This window comes from Pecten maximus, chromosome 17 (assembly GCF_902652985.1).
Source record: "Pecten maximus chromosome 17, xPecMax1.1, whole genome shotgun sequence".
In the NCBI taxonomy this organism is placed as follows: Eukaryota; Metazoa; Mollusca; class Bivalvia; order Pectinida; family Pectinidae; genus Pecten; species Pecten maximus.
In genome coordinates this window covers 16,337,901-16,354,092 of record NC_047031.1, presented here as the reverse complement: position 1 = coordinate 16,354,092, position 16,192 = coordinate 16,337,901, and the positions used below count along the sequence as shown (strand labels likewise).

At 38.7% G+C, this 16,192-nt stretch overlaps 2 protein-coding genes across 3 annotated transcripts; both read left to right on the top strand.

Moving 5' to 3' along the window:
* Nucleotides 1–1,966: 1,966 nt before the first annotated feature.
* LOC117315165 (leukocyte tyrosine kinase receptor-like) lies at nt 1,967–7,616 on the top strand. Its single transcript, XM_033869310.1, has 4 exons — nt 1,967–2,079; nt 2,809–2,890; nt 5,483–5,547; nt 7,466–7,616. Exons 1-4 carry the CDS (start codon nt 1,967–1,969, stop codon nt 7,614–7,616), a joined length of 411 nt encoding a protein of 136 aa, XP_033725201.1.
* Nucleotides 7,617–12,428: 4,812 nt separating this feature from the next.
* LOC117315978 (tyrosine-protein kinase CSK-like) lies at nt 12,429–13,723 on the top strand. 2 transcript variants are annotated; one of them, XM_033870458.1, is made up of 3 exons: nt 12,429–12,555; nt 13,088–13,178; nt 13,485–13,723. In XM_033870458.1, the coding sequence occupies exons 1-3, from the start codon at nt 12,479–12,481 to the stop codon at nt 13,620–13,622; spliced, it is 306 nt and encodes a 101-aa protein (XP_033726349.1). In that variant the 5' UTR covers nt 12,429–12,478; the 3' UTR covers nt 13,623–13,723. The 2 variants fall into 2 exon arrangements, 1 of the variants encoding a protein (XP_033726349.1); XR_004529795.1 differs by lacking the exon at nt 12,429–12,555 and adding an exon at nt 12,680–12,744.
* Nucleotides 13,724–16,192: the final 2,469 nt, after the last annotated feature.

The following is a 16,192-nucleotide window of genomic DNA, read 5'->3' as shown; positions in this document are numbered from 1 at the left end:
TAATGTATGCGTCCGACATTTATTACCATAGAAGGTAAACAAAATACCTGACACGTCCACTGACACATAATACAGTATGTAATCATTGTTACATTTCATTTAAATCGGTCCTTTCTTTTCTGACTAGGTTTCCTCTATATGAGTATGCTTGACCCCTTCATATGACCCTGACTGTTGCTATAACGGTAACACCTAAAAAACAAATCAAGCATGATAAATGACAGGTAGAAGGTCACAATGAGATACACGATTTTATCATAATGAATTCTAAGAGTTTTATGATTTCAAATGCTTCATTATCTACAGTTCTACATCGTAAAATGTTGCTATCGCTACTGGGGTTAAGCGTGTGTATAACAATTTCAGTTGAAATATTGAATCCCGAATCGTTCCCGTTGGTTTCGAGGGTCATACAATGAATGTTGTTTGAAGAAATGTAATGAATGGTTGTGTGTTACTAATTGTAATCGTAGTATAAAATTGAGCAAAGTACAAAAATCCCGAGAAATACCAGATGTCCCCGAAGGGTAAGCGTCTGTTTGTCTAGGAACTGTTTCAATGGTTTGCTCACACAAATACAGCCCAGCTGATTGTTTTTACTTTTAACATATTGCAGTCATAAATTGTAAGTTCATTGAGATTGAATCAAACAATTACTTTTGAATAACCCGTAAAAAGTACCACACTTCACCACAAACTATTTTAAGCATGCTGGGATACCAGAGAGCTCGATCGCACCATTTATTTCCGTTGCTACCGAATAGTCAAAGGAACTTCATTTCTTGTATTGATACACGGATCCTTTTTCCCGATTAATGTAATGCTCAACATACAAGAAGTGGGACGACTGGTTCGCCCATTGCCAGTATTTTGTAACCAGGTGGGGTGTCCTGCTGGGTGTCTCCGACAGTATATGCTTCAGTGAGGTAGCACTATAAATTGGCAAAAGTTCCAGACTATCGTAAGAGGACTTAACACGTACATACCGCAGCCTTCCAAAACACACATACGCACACATCACGACCACGCATGCATATCGCACGCACGGGAGGCCGTCCTTAAACAAATAAAACCAGACCAAACCAAATTTCCTGATTAATGCATTACAGAGCCGGAGGAGAAATCCACCAGAGTGTTCGCGGAGGAAAAGGAGGACAACGTTTTTCTCGTAGTAATACTAACAACTGCCTCGGTAGCTTTCGTCTGGATCACAGTGCTGCTTCGTAAGTACATTTTATTAATTTCGTAATTACCTAGTGGCTGTTTTAACAATTAACAGAACATGTATCTTCTACTTTACGGTTCCAAAGTATTTGTGAATAAGATATACATATATGTTATTCACAATAAAAGGCGCGTGAAAATCAAAGGACTTTATACAATTGTGCATGTGAAGGACACCAGGGCATTTTTTTAATGTCCATACATACAATGTATGCTGTGTTATTTTCCGTTCGAAGCAACTTATGTTGTAACAGCTGAATACTCTTGTAACATGTAAAATGCTACTATCTTGCTTCGAACCAATATTGCTGATAATTTTTATTAGACAGTGTTATATTGATATTTTATCTAAAACTCACATATGAGAATACTGAATTGTTTTACTTTTCTTTTGTAAATTATAAACGTCTGTAACAATATTGTGCTATCCTCTCAAAATATCAATAATTCAGCAAGTAACAAAACTATATTCATCAAACAGACGGTAATGAAGTGAAATAAACGCTGTATGCCGCTAATAAATATGTGCCCAATTATGCATTGAAAATGATAACTATATGCACATTGTATTCTTCAATTGAAAGGAGTGTAGTTCATCTTTACATTTTTTTCTCCGTATTTAGTTTTGTACAGAAGATATATAAAATAATGAAATCCGGGGAAGCTGGGAAAAGAATTTTTGGAGGGCGTGCCAGATCGCTTAAGGGTCTGCCTGACTCCGCCCCTTTATTGAGACGACTGAATGACAACCTCTGCCAGGACCATCCCCAACTTTCTCATGTACAAAGAGATACTGACACAGGACCTCAATGACGATATCAAGAATTTGTCACGATATAAACTCAAACTGACCAAGTAAACACCTTTTTTGGACCGTTTGATCATGTGTAAATGGATGACCAGTATTCGCAATATCTGTATTGTTTTCGTAGTTTCATTTTGTTTAAACACGAGTTCTTATTGTTTTATTTGTCCATTTAAGCCAAAACTAAACTTTGATTTATGACGACCAAAATATAACCCGACGCAAAACTTAATGTCAAATTACTATAGTGTGAAGCAGAAAAGATCTGTTGATTTAGTAATGATCATCCTGTATGCAATCCTTTTTTTTTTATTAAAAATGAAGATGTTTGTACATTTTACATTTACTGACGACCACATAATCTAGCCACGCGTAGAATAATCATTTTTCGACATAGCCCTATAATATTCTTTTGGTCCCGGATATGACGCGACAGGTGGCGATACTGGTCAAGATGAAGTATGTGATTGGTCAATGTAGCGGTAGATGCAAATGCAGATATGCAGTTGAAAACGAAACAAAGTTAAGATTTAATGCAAGCTGAATAAGTGGATGTATCTTTTCAAATGACACATTAATAAAATTATATTCCTGATTCAAATGCAGTCTTATTATCACCAGAAATGATTCAAATTGACATAATTTTGTTATGCGTGCTGAAACGCATTAGTTCGTTGATTTATTTCACCAGCAGTTTTACATTTTAACTACCAGCATAAAAACTACATCGTTTATATGTTTTAAAAGTTATTTCTTATTATTTTTCGTCTTTACTGCAGCGTCCTCGGAAGTGGTGCATTCGGAGAGGTTTTGCAGGGTCAGCTCATCAAAGGAGCATTTTTAAAACACGTTGCAGTAAAGGTATTTTTGTTTCATTCTTTGTGTAACATGCATCCTAATAGTGACCGGTTTAATTTCAAAGATAAAGGTAATTACAGTTGTGAAAAACGAGACATTTCTCCTATGTCTTCTGTTCGCGGGACATTGCAGAGACCAAAAATAATTTGGTTTGGTTTTATTAGCTCACCTGGACCGAAGGTCCGGTAAGCTTATGCCATGGTGCGGCGTCCGTCGTCCGTCGTCCGTCCGTCAACATTTGCTTCAAATCGCTACTAGTCAAAAAGTTCCTATTGGATTTTGACCAAATTTGGTCAGAAACATCCTTGGCAGAAGGGGATCAGATTTTGCATAAATGGTGACTCTGACCCCCAAGGGGCCTGAGGGGCGGGGCCCAATAGGGGAAATTGAGGCAATTCATTTAAATCGCTACTAGTCATAAAGTTATGAATGGATTTGAACCCAATTCGGTCAGAAACATCCTTTGGGGAAGGGGAACAGATCTTGCATAAATGGTGACTCTGACCCCCAAGGGGCCAAAGGGGCGGGGCCTAATAGGGAAATAGAGGTTATTCCTTCAAATCGCTACTAGTCATAAAGTTATGAATGGATTTGAACCCAATTTGGTCAGAAACATCCTTTGGGAAAGGGGAACAGATTTTGCATAAATGGTTACTCTGACCCCCAAGGGGCCAAAGGGGGGGGGCCCATTAGGGGAAATAGAGGTAATTCCTTCAAATCGCTACTAGTCATAAAGTTATGAATGGATTTGAACCCAATTTAGTCAGAAACATCCTTCAGGGAAGGGGAACAGATTTTGCATAAATGGTTACTCTGACCCCCAAGGGGCCAAAGGGGCGGGGCCTAATGGGGAAATAGAGGTAATTCCTTAATATCGCTACTAGTCATAAAGTTATGAATGGATTTGAACCCAATTTGGTCAGAAACATTCTTGGGGTAAGGGGAACAGATTTTGCATAAATGGTGACTCTGACCCCAAGGGGCCTGAGGGGCGGGGCCCAATAGGGGAAATTGAGGCAATTCCTTTAAATCGCTACTAGTCATAAAGTTATGAATGGATTTGAACCCAATTTGGTCAGAAACATCCTTTGGGGATGGGGAATAAATTTTGCATAAATGGTGACTCTGACCCCCAAGGGGCCAAAGGGGCGGGACCTAATGGGGAAATAGAGGTAATTCCTTCAAATCGCTACTAGTCATAAAGTTATGAATGGATTTATACCCAAATTGGTCAGAAACATTCTTATGTGAAGGGGAACAGATTTTGCATAAATTGTGACTCTGACCCCCGAGGGGCCAAAGAGGCGGGGCCCCATATGGGAAATAGAGGTAATTCCTTTAAATCGCTACTAGTCATAAAGTTATGAATGGATTTGAACCCAATTTAATAAGAAACATCCTTTGGGGAAGGGGAACAGATTTTGCATAAATGGTGACTCTGACACCCGAGGGGCCAAAGGGACGGGGCCCCATATGGGAAATAGAGGTAATTCCTTTAAATCGCTACTAGTCATAAATTTATGAATGGATTTGAACCCAATTTAGTAATAAACATTCTTTGGGGAAGGGGAACAGATTTTGCATAAATGGTGACTCTGACCCCCAAGGGGCCAAAGGGGCGGGGCCTAATGGGGAAATAGAGGTAATTCCTTTAAATCGCTACTAGTCATAAATTTATGAATGGATTTGAACCCAATTTAGTAATAAACATTCTTTGGGGAAGGGGAACAGATTTTGCATAAATGGTGACTCTGACCCCCAAGGGGCCAAAGGGGCGGGGCCTAATGGGGAAATAGAGGTAATTCCTTTAAATCGCTACTAGTCATAAATTTATGAATGGATTTGAACCCAATTTAGTAATAAACATTCTTTGGGGAAGGGGAACAGATTTTGCATAAATGGTGACTCTGACCCCCGAGGGGCAAAAGGGGTGGGGCCCCATATGGGAAATAGAGGTAATTCCTTTAAATCACTACTAGTCATAAAGTTATAAATGCATGTTGTAAACTCAGAGAGTCTGGACTTCATTATTTCTTTAAAGCAGTTGGGATCCCCACGCTATAACCATAAATAGCATTGTTTGAGGTTAACAAACAAAAGGAATTGAACATGAACATTATTTTGACATTTGGTCAAATCTAACCAGGTGAGCGATACAGGCCCCATGGGCCTCTTGTTTGTTTAACGTCCTATTGACAGCTAAGGTCATTTAAGGACGGTCTCCCGTGCGTGCGATATGCATGCGTGTGGTGAGTGCGTATGCGTGTTTTTGGGAGGCTGCGGTATGAGTCCAAAATAAAGCTTGCCATATCCGGGACTTTGAAAAAACCAAAAAAGATATTCTGCCCTCATCGCAACACTATATCTCGTATCCTTCCTTTCTGTTATCGCAGCCATGACTTTCTATGCTGTATCACCCTACGTGTCGTCTTGACAACCGCCCCCCCCCCCATACGACCCTGACTGTTACGAAACGCTAAACCCCTGAAACAAACAAAACAAACGAGACATGTATGTTCTGAATGATGCCTATGTTATTTATCGTATATTATCAGATACGACATATATTAACTATGTAAAACTTTTCTTCACCAGAGGTTATCACGTGGTTGTTCAGAGAAGGAAAGAACTGATTTTCTTGTTGAAGCCTTAACGATGAGGTATATATACCCATTGACATACTTTTATACACATTTTTGTTGATGCGCTCATTTGGGTACAATATGTAAATTAGCTCATTTTCGAATGAATCTTTTCGTGGGATAAGAAGAAACCACGACAACTGCAATCAGTGATTGCGAAAGCTGACCAGCGGCAGCAATCACACTTTGCATTAATTTTTTAAGTATGTAAAAGCATGTCATTTTGAAATTGTATGTCACATAATATCGCTCCTAGACCTCTAATGGATGTATAAACCAAATAAGAAGGGTGTGGACTTACAAGCTTTTCAAAACTAACCCCCAAAATCTTTAAAGTGAGTTTTTGTGTCAAAAAAAGTAAGTCCACAAAATGGTAAAATGCTAAAAAATCACAATTTTTGTTCTGCATGATTTTGCCATAACATCACTCCTAGACCTCTAATGAATGTATAAACCAATTTAGAAGGACATGAGGTGTATACTTTTGGACTCACCAACTTTCCAAAAAATTACCCCAAAAACTTTAAAAGTGAGTTTTGGTGCCAAACAAGTTAAGTCCACAAAATGGTAAAATGCGAAAAAATCACAATTTTTTTCTGCATGATTTTGCCATAACATCACTCCTAGACCTCTAATGAATGTATAAACCAACTTAGAAGGGCATGAGGTGTATACTTTTGGACTCACAAACTTTCCAAAAAATTACCCCAAAAACTTTAAAAGTGGGTTTTGGTGCCAAAAAATTAAGTCCACAAAATGGTAAAATGCGAAAAAATCACAAATTTTTTCTGCATGATTTTGCCATAACATCATTCCAAGACCTCTAATGAATGTATAAACTAAATTAGTAAGTCATGAGGTGTGTACTTTTGGGCTTACATTCTTTCAAAAAACTTACTCCAACAACTGTAAAGTGGGTTTTGGTGCCAAAAAAGTTAAGTCCACAAAATTGTAAAATGCGAAGAAATCACATTTCTTTTTCTGCATAATTTTGCCATAACATCACTCCTAGACCTCTAATGAATGTATAAACCAACTTAGAAGGCCATGAGGTGTATACTGTTGGACTTACAAGCTTTCCAAAAACTTACTCCAAAAACTTTAAAGTTTTGGGGTGGGACGCCGACACCGACGCCGGGGTGACAGCATTAGTTCTCGGTTACTCGTAACCGGTGAGCTTAAAACGATAGATTGGAGTTAAAAATATAATGGCTAAGACAGTTATGGCGAAGAACAGTGTGAGTGGGGCTCACTTTGATGTACCCCACTCCACCGTCAATATATTACATCCGCCCAAGGGTTCATGAAATAGTTTGTACACCAGCTTTTTGTTTTAGACGTGGACGAGTACAGTATTTAATTTTAACAAAATCAGGTGTAGAATTTCGTGCTTTGATGTTATGATGTTAACACGAGGTATCTGGATGAACTTGTGCACACGATATCTCATGAATCACTGGACAGAACATGGTCAGCAAGGAGGGATGCACACACGGACGAACGGCCAATGTCGACTAGTGGGGTGCAGTGTCTTGTCTGTCAGCTTGTGGGGTGCACGGCACACGTCGATCAGAATTTCAAAATCTGTTTTTATTTCCCGTTCACTCCGTCGCTAAAAAACACATGTGCAGTGAGATTTGATGTTGATTTATGGGTAAAAAAAAGAAGATATTTTGACCTAATGAATCGGTGAATGCACCCCACAAGGATGTTGGGTGAACACGGACACAGGGACGCACAAAGTGATTACTATATATATCTCCATTACTAATGAGGTGTAAAAAATGTATAATAAGAAAATATACGGGTTGCTTTGGTGTATAAAAGAACCATATCATCAACAAAATATAAAAGCAAAGAAAAATCTGATAAAATTGTCGTTATAAAACGTTGCATGCATAATTCGATCTATTTAATGCTTCTGATTACCTTTCAGCAAGTTCAAACACGACAACATTGTCTCTTGTCTTGGAATTTATGTAAAGAATGGCTCCTTACTTCTGGTAGAGGAGTTGATGGCAGGTGGCGACCTCAAGCGGTTCCTAGTGGAGTCACGCCCGACCTTGGTAGGCAGTACGAGAATCTAACATAGAAGGAATTGTTTATAGTAAAAAGTAAAATTAGGAATGTATGTCGTCACCTAAATCCAACGTTTTAATTAGTCTGAATTATGTCACGGTTAACAGTAACACACATAATGCTTGAGTTCTTCTTTAATTCGTCTGCATCCCAGTCAAATCAATATTAAATATGTAACAAATTGAATTGTGAAAAAACAGCGCCTGCACATCGATATTTGCACATTCCTAACGGCATATGTGAGCTTTCCTCGTCACCTCGAATGTCTTAACACTTTCGGCTCCTGGCATCGCTGACCAATCCAGAAAGGACGAAGCATGGTGCTGTATTATTCATGTTTGCTAATATCATGTGTGTCTTTTATACCACAATCTGACACCATATGAAAAAAACAAAACATGCAACAATAACTTTCAATATACAACATATGCAACAGCTACTTTGAAACCAAAAGAAACGACTTCCTTGACATCTCATGCAACAACTTCTAGAAAAAATAATAACCTTGATCATACAAAACTATCTGATGATAATTCATCGTTTTACTCACAAAGATGTAAGTGATGTATCCACATCTACATGGTAAACTGTTTTCACTTTTTTACTTTCAGGATGAGACCCCAGTCCTGAGCATAGATGAACTTCTCTCACTAGCAAACGACATATGCCAAGCTTGCAGTTATCTAGAGATTAACAAATTCATACACAGGTAACATATCCGTCCTCCTATAGCTTATAGGATGGAAGAGTATATTAAGATTTATATAAATCTAAAATTAATGTACTAGATGACACGATTTATGTAAGTATTCATTGAAATGAGTATCAACATTCGCGATTGGTTCATATACTAGCGGTAAAAAAAGAAACGCAATTTAGGTTTTTCTAATATAACTGTTAGACACGTGGTCTGAATTCAATGAAATTTTACACTGAGCGTACCCCGTGCACTGTGAAAATGTTCTTCCGTTAAAGTTCAGTCGACCGTGACCCCGCTTGACGCTGCATGCCTTCAGCAGATTTCTTATGAACGCGTGCATCCCGGGTACTCTTGCACCATGTTTGCTGGTAATTCATTACAAATCGAACATTGGAACAGTACAGATCAGTTACACATTATTTCTTTTCAAAACGATTGCAAAGCGAAATGCCGTATATATGTGAAGTCGATAGTGATGGGGCCATTGCTCTGATAATGCAGGAGCATTCCCAACGCCATGGAGCCCAGCAATATGTTGTACATGAGGCGACAATAGATCTCGTTTAGTTGGGTGTCTCAGAATCACAGGGAGAGTAGGTGACCGTCCCAGGAACGGACGCCCGTGCATTACGTGACGACATCGAGAATGAGGTATATGTCTCTCGCACATCCGTTACCGATTTCAGACGGCGCCCGACACGGCACGTCAAGTTGTCGGCATCCATGATCGGCCAGTGTGTCCAAGAACGGTTAGAAATCGGTCGTGGAGTTTCATTTAATGCCACGAAGTCCCCATTAGTCCGCCACTTACGCAGAGGCCACGCCAACGCGTTTTGTTCACTGACGAGTCTCGCTTTACAGGTTAGATGACCGACAACTTGTCTATCGATGGCATGGAGTGATATTCTGACGCTTGCGTAACGGAAAGCGAGATTCGGTAGAGGGGGGCTGGGATTCCTCAAAGCGTGAAAACACCTTTCGTGGTTATCGATGGCAATCCTACATGTAGCAGTAAGATATCGAGATAAGGTCTTGAGACCACACGTTCTTCCTGTTGTCCATCAACGTATTCTTACGTTGCAGCAGGACAACGCGAGGCCCCATGTTACTAGGGTTTCGTGACTTTCTGTCTCAAACCAACGTTTTAGTTCTTGATTGGCCACCGTGCAGCCCAGATATGTCCCCAATCGAACATTTGTGTGACGAGCTAGACAGGAGGGTTGGGAAGGACGCCAACGTCCCATATAACGCCTCTTAACTCACGCAGACCCTTATTCAGGAGTGGAATAGTATCCTTCAAAGGGCAATCAACACCTTGATGGGGTCAATGTTAGGGAGAGTAAGAGCAGCGACTGATATCAGGGGTGGGCACACGCGCTACTGATTTGGATCAGAAAACGGCGTAGGGTACCCTTGTTGCAACGGTATTGACGCAAACACCTTTTGTAATAAGACAACAAAAATCATCAAAAAATATTCAGCTGTGACGAATAATCGGGAAACCAGCACCCTAAACACGACATCAAAAAAACGTAAAATAATAACTATCGAAAATAAACGTTATTTTTCTTTTTGTCGCTAGTATATATCAATTGGTACAAATATGGCATACAAAATGTATCTATAAATAGGTTGATACGGCATTAAACTTTCATGTTTCATTTATATATTATAGTATAAGATATACATTTTTATACCCCCGCAACGAAGTTAGGGGGGAGGGGGGTATACTGGAATCAGGTTGTCCGTCCGTCCGTCCGTCCGTCTGTCTATAGACGCATTTTGTCCGGACAACTCCTCCTAAATTCCGATGAAACTTCACACAGATATTAATGATCATGTGTAGATGTGCATGCCACTTAATTTTTCTCAAAATTATGGTTGCTATGGCAACTGGTCACTATAAACAGGTTTTCCGATAAGAACCATAGCTTTAAGTTTGTCCGGACAACTCCTCCTAAACTAAATGGCCAATTTCAATGAAACTTCACACAAATATAGAGAACCATGTGTAGATGTGCATGCCACTTTCTTGTTTTTCAAAATTATGGTTGCTATGGCAACTGGTCACTATAAACAGGTTTTCTGATAAGAACCATAACTTTAAGTTTGTCCGGACAACTCCTCCTAAACCGAAGGGCCGATTTCAATGAAACTTCACACAAATATAGCGGACCATGTGTAGATGTGCATGCCACTTTATTTTCTTCAAAATTATGGTTGTTATGGCAACTGGTCACTATATTACTGGGTTATCTTAGTTAGCCTCTAATTAACATTTCCAATTCACCATTGACTCGTGCAGATTGCGGGGTATACGTATTAGTCCGCCATCCTGGCGACAGTTCTAGTTGTATCTTACCACATTATCTATTGATCAACAAAATTTAATTTGTGATCGCTCAGTCTGGCGATATACCGGTATTACTTACTGTATAACCTGAAACGTTGGTTATTTTTGTGGTTGCTATGTAACCACGAATATCACTGTAACGAATATTGTTGTAGGTGGTATTATTAGTACCCAGTAAAACAGCTGAATGCACTAACCATGAAGGAAAGTACACACTAACAATTCATGTTACACAGTGGTGCAGAAGGGGTTATACATACTGCAGACGTTGAAATTTACGAGAGGGGAAAATTTACGCTAATTACGTGGACTCCTTTTGATCGCGAACATTTCCCCCACGCATATTATTTTGATATCAATTTGCGTTATATTGACCTACAAGCGAAAGTGGAACGATCGCGAAAATTACCCCCTCGCGTATAGTTTTCATATTGAAATCGTGAAATTAACCCCCTGCGAAAATAATCACGTTTACAGTAGATACTTTGCTAGGGTAAAACTGTAATTATCTATGAAACATGACAGCAAATGCAAAGTAATTATTCATCTATCTTTTAAATATCAATGTACAGGGATATTGCCTCACGAAACTGTCTCCTTACAACAAAGACCTCGGACAGGGTGGCAAAAATGGCGGACTTTGGATTAGCGCGGGATATTATACAGTAAGTATAGTAAACCGTTTTCATTTTTTGTATAATTATAGACTCGTATAAACATGTACATATTATTCCTGGTGTGTCCTGGTTACAAAATAATCAACACCAAACGAAACCTGCATCGGAAATATAACTATAAAATGAATAAACATAGATAAAAAAAAGTTCAGGTTCAGTGAAAAGATATAATCACGACTAATTTGGTTTCCTGCAGAAACCGAGGTTTCTTATACACGGGTCTTCGTCAAAGGAGACATTTAAGATTTCAAAATTGCAATATTTTTCATTTTTGCAATTTTCAAATTTTCCTGAAAACCAAATTGTTGCAAAGACATTAAATCCTAAAAAAAATGCTGCTATAATTATTCCTCAAACAAGAGAAGGATGGGTATTTTTCTTTACGAAGTGTCACAAGCAAAGCAAAATGTTTAAGTACATATATCTATGGTTATAAGTGGCAGCATATTTTTTCATCGTCAAATAAGATATGACAAGGGTTCTTAATTGAAACAATATCACAAGGTGTCACGTATGATAACTATTTCCAGGAACGACTCCTATAAGAAATGTGGACGCTCCATGCTACCGGTCAGATGGCTACCCCCGGAGTCCTACCTCGAGGGACTGTTCACGACAAAGTCAGACGTGTGGTGAGCAGAAACGAGGCTGGTTCATATTGAATTCCCTAAGTTACACTGTCTGCTCTAAATGGTTCTCACTTTGAGAACGCGACATCCAAATTTTTACGTTCTCTAACGAAAGAACTTAACACACTCGATCATATTTTTGAACCTAATGGCCGAGAATTTCGGTGTGTCATTGTACACACGAAAATCAGGTCGTTTGAGTTGAAATGTCTCCAAAAATTCACCAAGATTTTTTGCAACGGAAAGTTCTATCCAAGGCAGGTAACCTAATAGTTGAAGAGAAAACAGCACACAACGTAATATATGCACATCACTATATGGACGTGCTGAACAACTTCATTCGCCAATGGCAAAATTCATATTCATACTATAACGTCACTATAGAAAGATGTATACATGTATATTAAATCATTCGAAGCCAGGCTATAACGTAACCAGCACGTGTTGTTTCAGGGCGTATGGTATACTGTTATGGGAAATATTTTCCTTTGGACATGACCCTTATCCTGGGATGAAGTGTGAAGAGATGATGGCGAAGGTCAATGTTGGTAACAGGATGGAAGCTCCTCCACGATGTCCTAAGGCCATGTACGTGTGTCATTATTTGTAATTCCTCATTGGTATGGCCGGATGTTGGATTTCGTATTTTTACACAATCCTTAGAATCATAACACGCGATGATTGAAAAGAAAATTGTTACTTTTCTCCATCTATTGCCGCGACCATTTGGCAAAAACGAAATAATTTCCTATAGTGACTGAATGATTTCTGTTTAAAGTAAGACGTATATGATGCAAGAATGTGTATTTCCTTATAAAGATATGACTTGGCGATATCCTGATTAATATATATATATATAGATATATGATGTGATGTTCTGCTGGCAACATTCTATTTATATAGATATGACACGTAATGATGCTATGATGGCAACATTCTATTTATATAGATATGACGTAATGATTTTATGCTGGCAACATTCTATTTATATGGATATGACGTAATGATGTTCTGCTGGCAACATTCTATTTATAGATGTGACGTAATGATGTTATGCTGGCAACATTATATTTATATGGATATGATATAATGATCTGCTGGTAACATTCTATTTATATAGTTATGACGTAATGATGCTCTGCTGGCAACACGACCCTAAATCAAGACCATCCTTTCAAAGACTGTGTGAATATATACAGAAGATAAGAAAGGTACATATAGGTTTGAGATGAATGTCTAAAGCCTCTACAACGTTATATAAATAAACAGCGTACACGCTCTGTTAGGGTTTCATATCACCCTCGTATTATACATATACAATATTTCGACGTTAACTTCGTATCCAATTGCATTATTGTATTTTTTGTAATTTCTGTAATAATTCAACAATGTAAACTACTGACTAAACATAACACTATTTTATTAGAAATCAATGAAAGAAAATGAATTTATTCTGTAGAAATGGAATTATCACATCCATAAGTGTCCAGGCTTATTTGTTCATTTGTTCCCCACAGAATGAGTACATCAGTATCGGTAGCTGTGCCAATATAAGTGATGATGAAAACGACAGGGAGAATAGCGACGACTACGACAACAAACATCCTATCTGGAAATGTAATGGGAACTATGCTATAGAAGAAGATTCGGTGTAATTTATGAAGTGGGAGACAACGAATGAACGTTTAATTGAACATCGGGTGTTGAGAGAATATAAGGATTTTAGTACAACATGCGGGTGTCAAGAGCATGTGGATGAAAGGGACATGGGGACTATAGTGACATGTTTACTGAATCAATATGTGGACTAATGTAACATGTTTACTGAATCAATATGTGGACTAATGTAACATGTTTACTGAATCAATATGTGGACTAATGTAACATGTTTACTGAATCAATATGTGGACTAATGTAACATGTTTACTGAATCAATATGTGGACTAATGTAACATGTTTACTGAAACAATATGTGGACTATAGTAACATGTTTACTGAATCAATATGTGGACTATAGTAACATGTTTACTGAATCAATATGTGGACTAATGTAACATGTTTACTGAATCAATATGTGGACTAATGTAACATGTTTACTGAATCAATATGTGGACTATAGTAACATGTTTACTGAATCAATATGTGGACTAATGTAACATGTTTACTGAATCAATATGTGGACTATAGTAACATGTTTACTGAATCAATATGTGGACTAATGTAACATGTTTACTGAATCAATATGTGGACTATAGTAACATGTTTACTGAATCAATATGTGGACTAATGTAACATGTTTACTGAAACAATATGTGGACTATAGTAACACGAGGAATAAAGTAACACGGGGACTTAAGTAACAAGGGGACTTAAGTAACACGTGGAATTAAGTAACACGAGGACTTAAGTAACACGTAGACTTAAGTAACACGAGGACTTAAGTAACACGTGGACTTAAGTAACACGGGGACTTAAGTAACACGTGGACTTAAGTAACACGAGGACTTAAGTAACACGGGGACTTAAGTAACACGGGGACTTAAGTAACACGTGGACTTAAGTAACGCGGGGACTTAAGTAACACGTGGACTTAAGTAACACGTGGACTTAAGTAACACGTAGACTTAAGTAACACGAGGACTTAAGTAAAACGAGGACTTAAGTAACACGGGGACTTAAGTAACACGTGGACTTAAGTTACACGTGGACTTAAGGAAGACTTAAGTAACATGTGGACTTAAGTAACATGTGGACTTGTGGAATAAAGTAAAGGGCCCCAATTGCGGGGTTAAAAAAACAAAGGAAAATTTTTGAAAAACTAAAAAAAGGAAAAAATTAAAGAACAAGTTGGAAAAAAAAAACCTTTTTAAAAAAATGGGTTTTTAAAATTTAAGCAATTTTTGGGGGGTTAAAGGGGTTTTAAAAACAAAAAGGGGTTTTAAAAAAAAAAGTCAATTTAATAGAATATCAAACCGCGATTGGTCTAAAAATTCAATTAAATTCAATTAAATTTCACACTGAGCTAACTCCGTGCACTGTGAAAATGTTCCTCCGTTAAAGTTCAGTCGACCGTGACCCCGCTTGACGCTGCATGCCTTCAACTGATTTTTTAAGAACGCGTGCATCCCGAGTACTCTTGCACCATTTTTGCTGGTAATTCATTACAGATCGAACATTAGAACAGTACAGATCAGTTACAAACCATTTCTTTTCAAAACGATTGCAAAGCGGAATGCCGTATATATGTGAAGTCGATCGTGATGGGGCCATTGCTCTGATAATGCAGGAGCATTCTCAACGCCATGGAGCCCAGCAATATGTTGTACATGAGGCGACAATAGATCTCGTTTAGTTGGGTGTCTCAGAGTCACAGGGAGATTAGGTGACCGTCCCAGGAACGGACGCCCGTGCATTACGTCGCGACATCAAGAAAGAGGTATATGTCTCTCGTACATCCGTTACCGATTTCAGACGGCGCCCGACACGGCACGTCAAGTTGTCGGCATCCGTGATCGGCCAGTGTGACCAAGAACGGTTAGAAATCGGTTGTGGAGTTTCATTTAATGCCACGAAGTCCCCATGCTGGTCCGCCACTTACGCAGAGGCGACGCCAACGTTGAATACTGAAGCTGCTTGCACATGGACCTAATCGGTTCGGTTTGGCCAACTGAAGACGCATTTTGTTCACTGAAGAGTCTCGCTTTACGCTTTACAGGTCAGATGGACGACAACGCGTCTATCGATTTCATGTTGAGCGATTTTCTGACGCTTGAGTAACGGAAAGCGACAGATTCGGTAGAGGGTCTGTTGTGGTATGGGGTGGGATATCTGGAGGCATGAAAACACCTCTGGTGGTTATCGATGGTACTCCTACATGTGGCAGTAAGATATCGAGATCAGGTCTTGAGACCACGCGTTCTTCCTGTTGTCCATCAACGTATCCTTACGTTGCAGTAGGACAACGCGAGGCCCAATGTTACTAGGGATCAACAAAATGTAATATGTGATCACTCGGTCTGGCGTTGTACTACTTACTGTAGAACCTGAAATGTTGGTTATTTTCGTGGTTGCTATGTAACCACGAATATCATTGTAACGAATATTGTTGTAGGTGGTATCATTAGTACTCAGAAAAACAGTTGAATGCACCAACCATGAAAAAAGTACACACTAACAATTATTCATGTTACTGTAAACGTGGATATTTGCGCGAGGGGGGAAATTC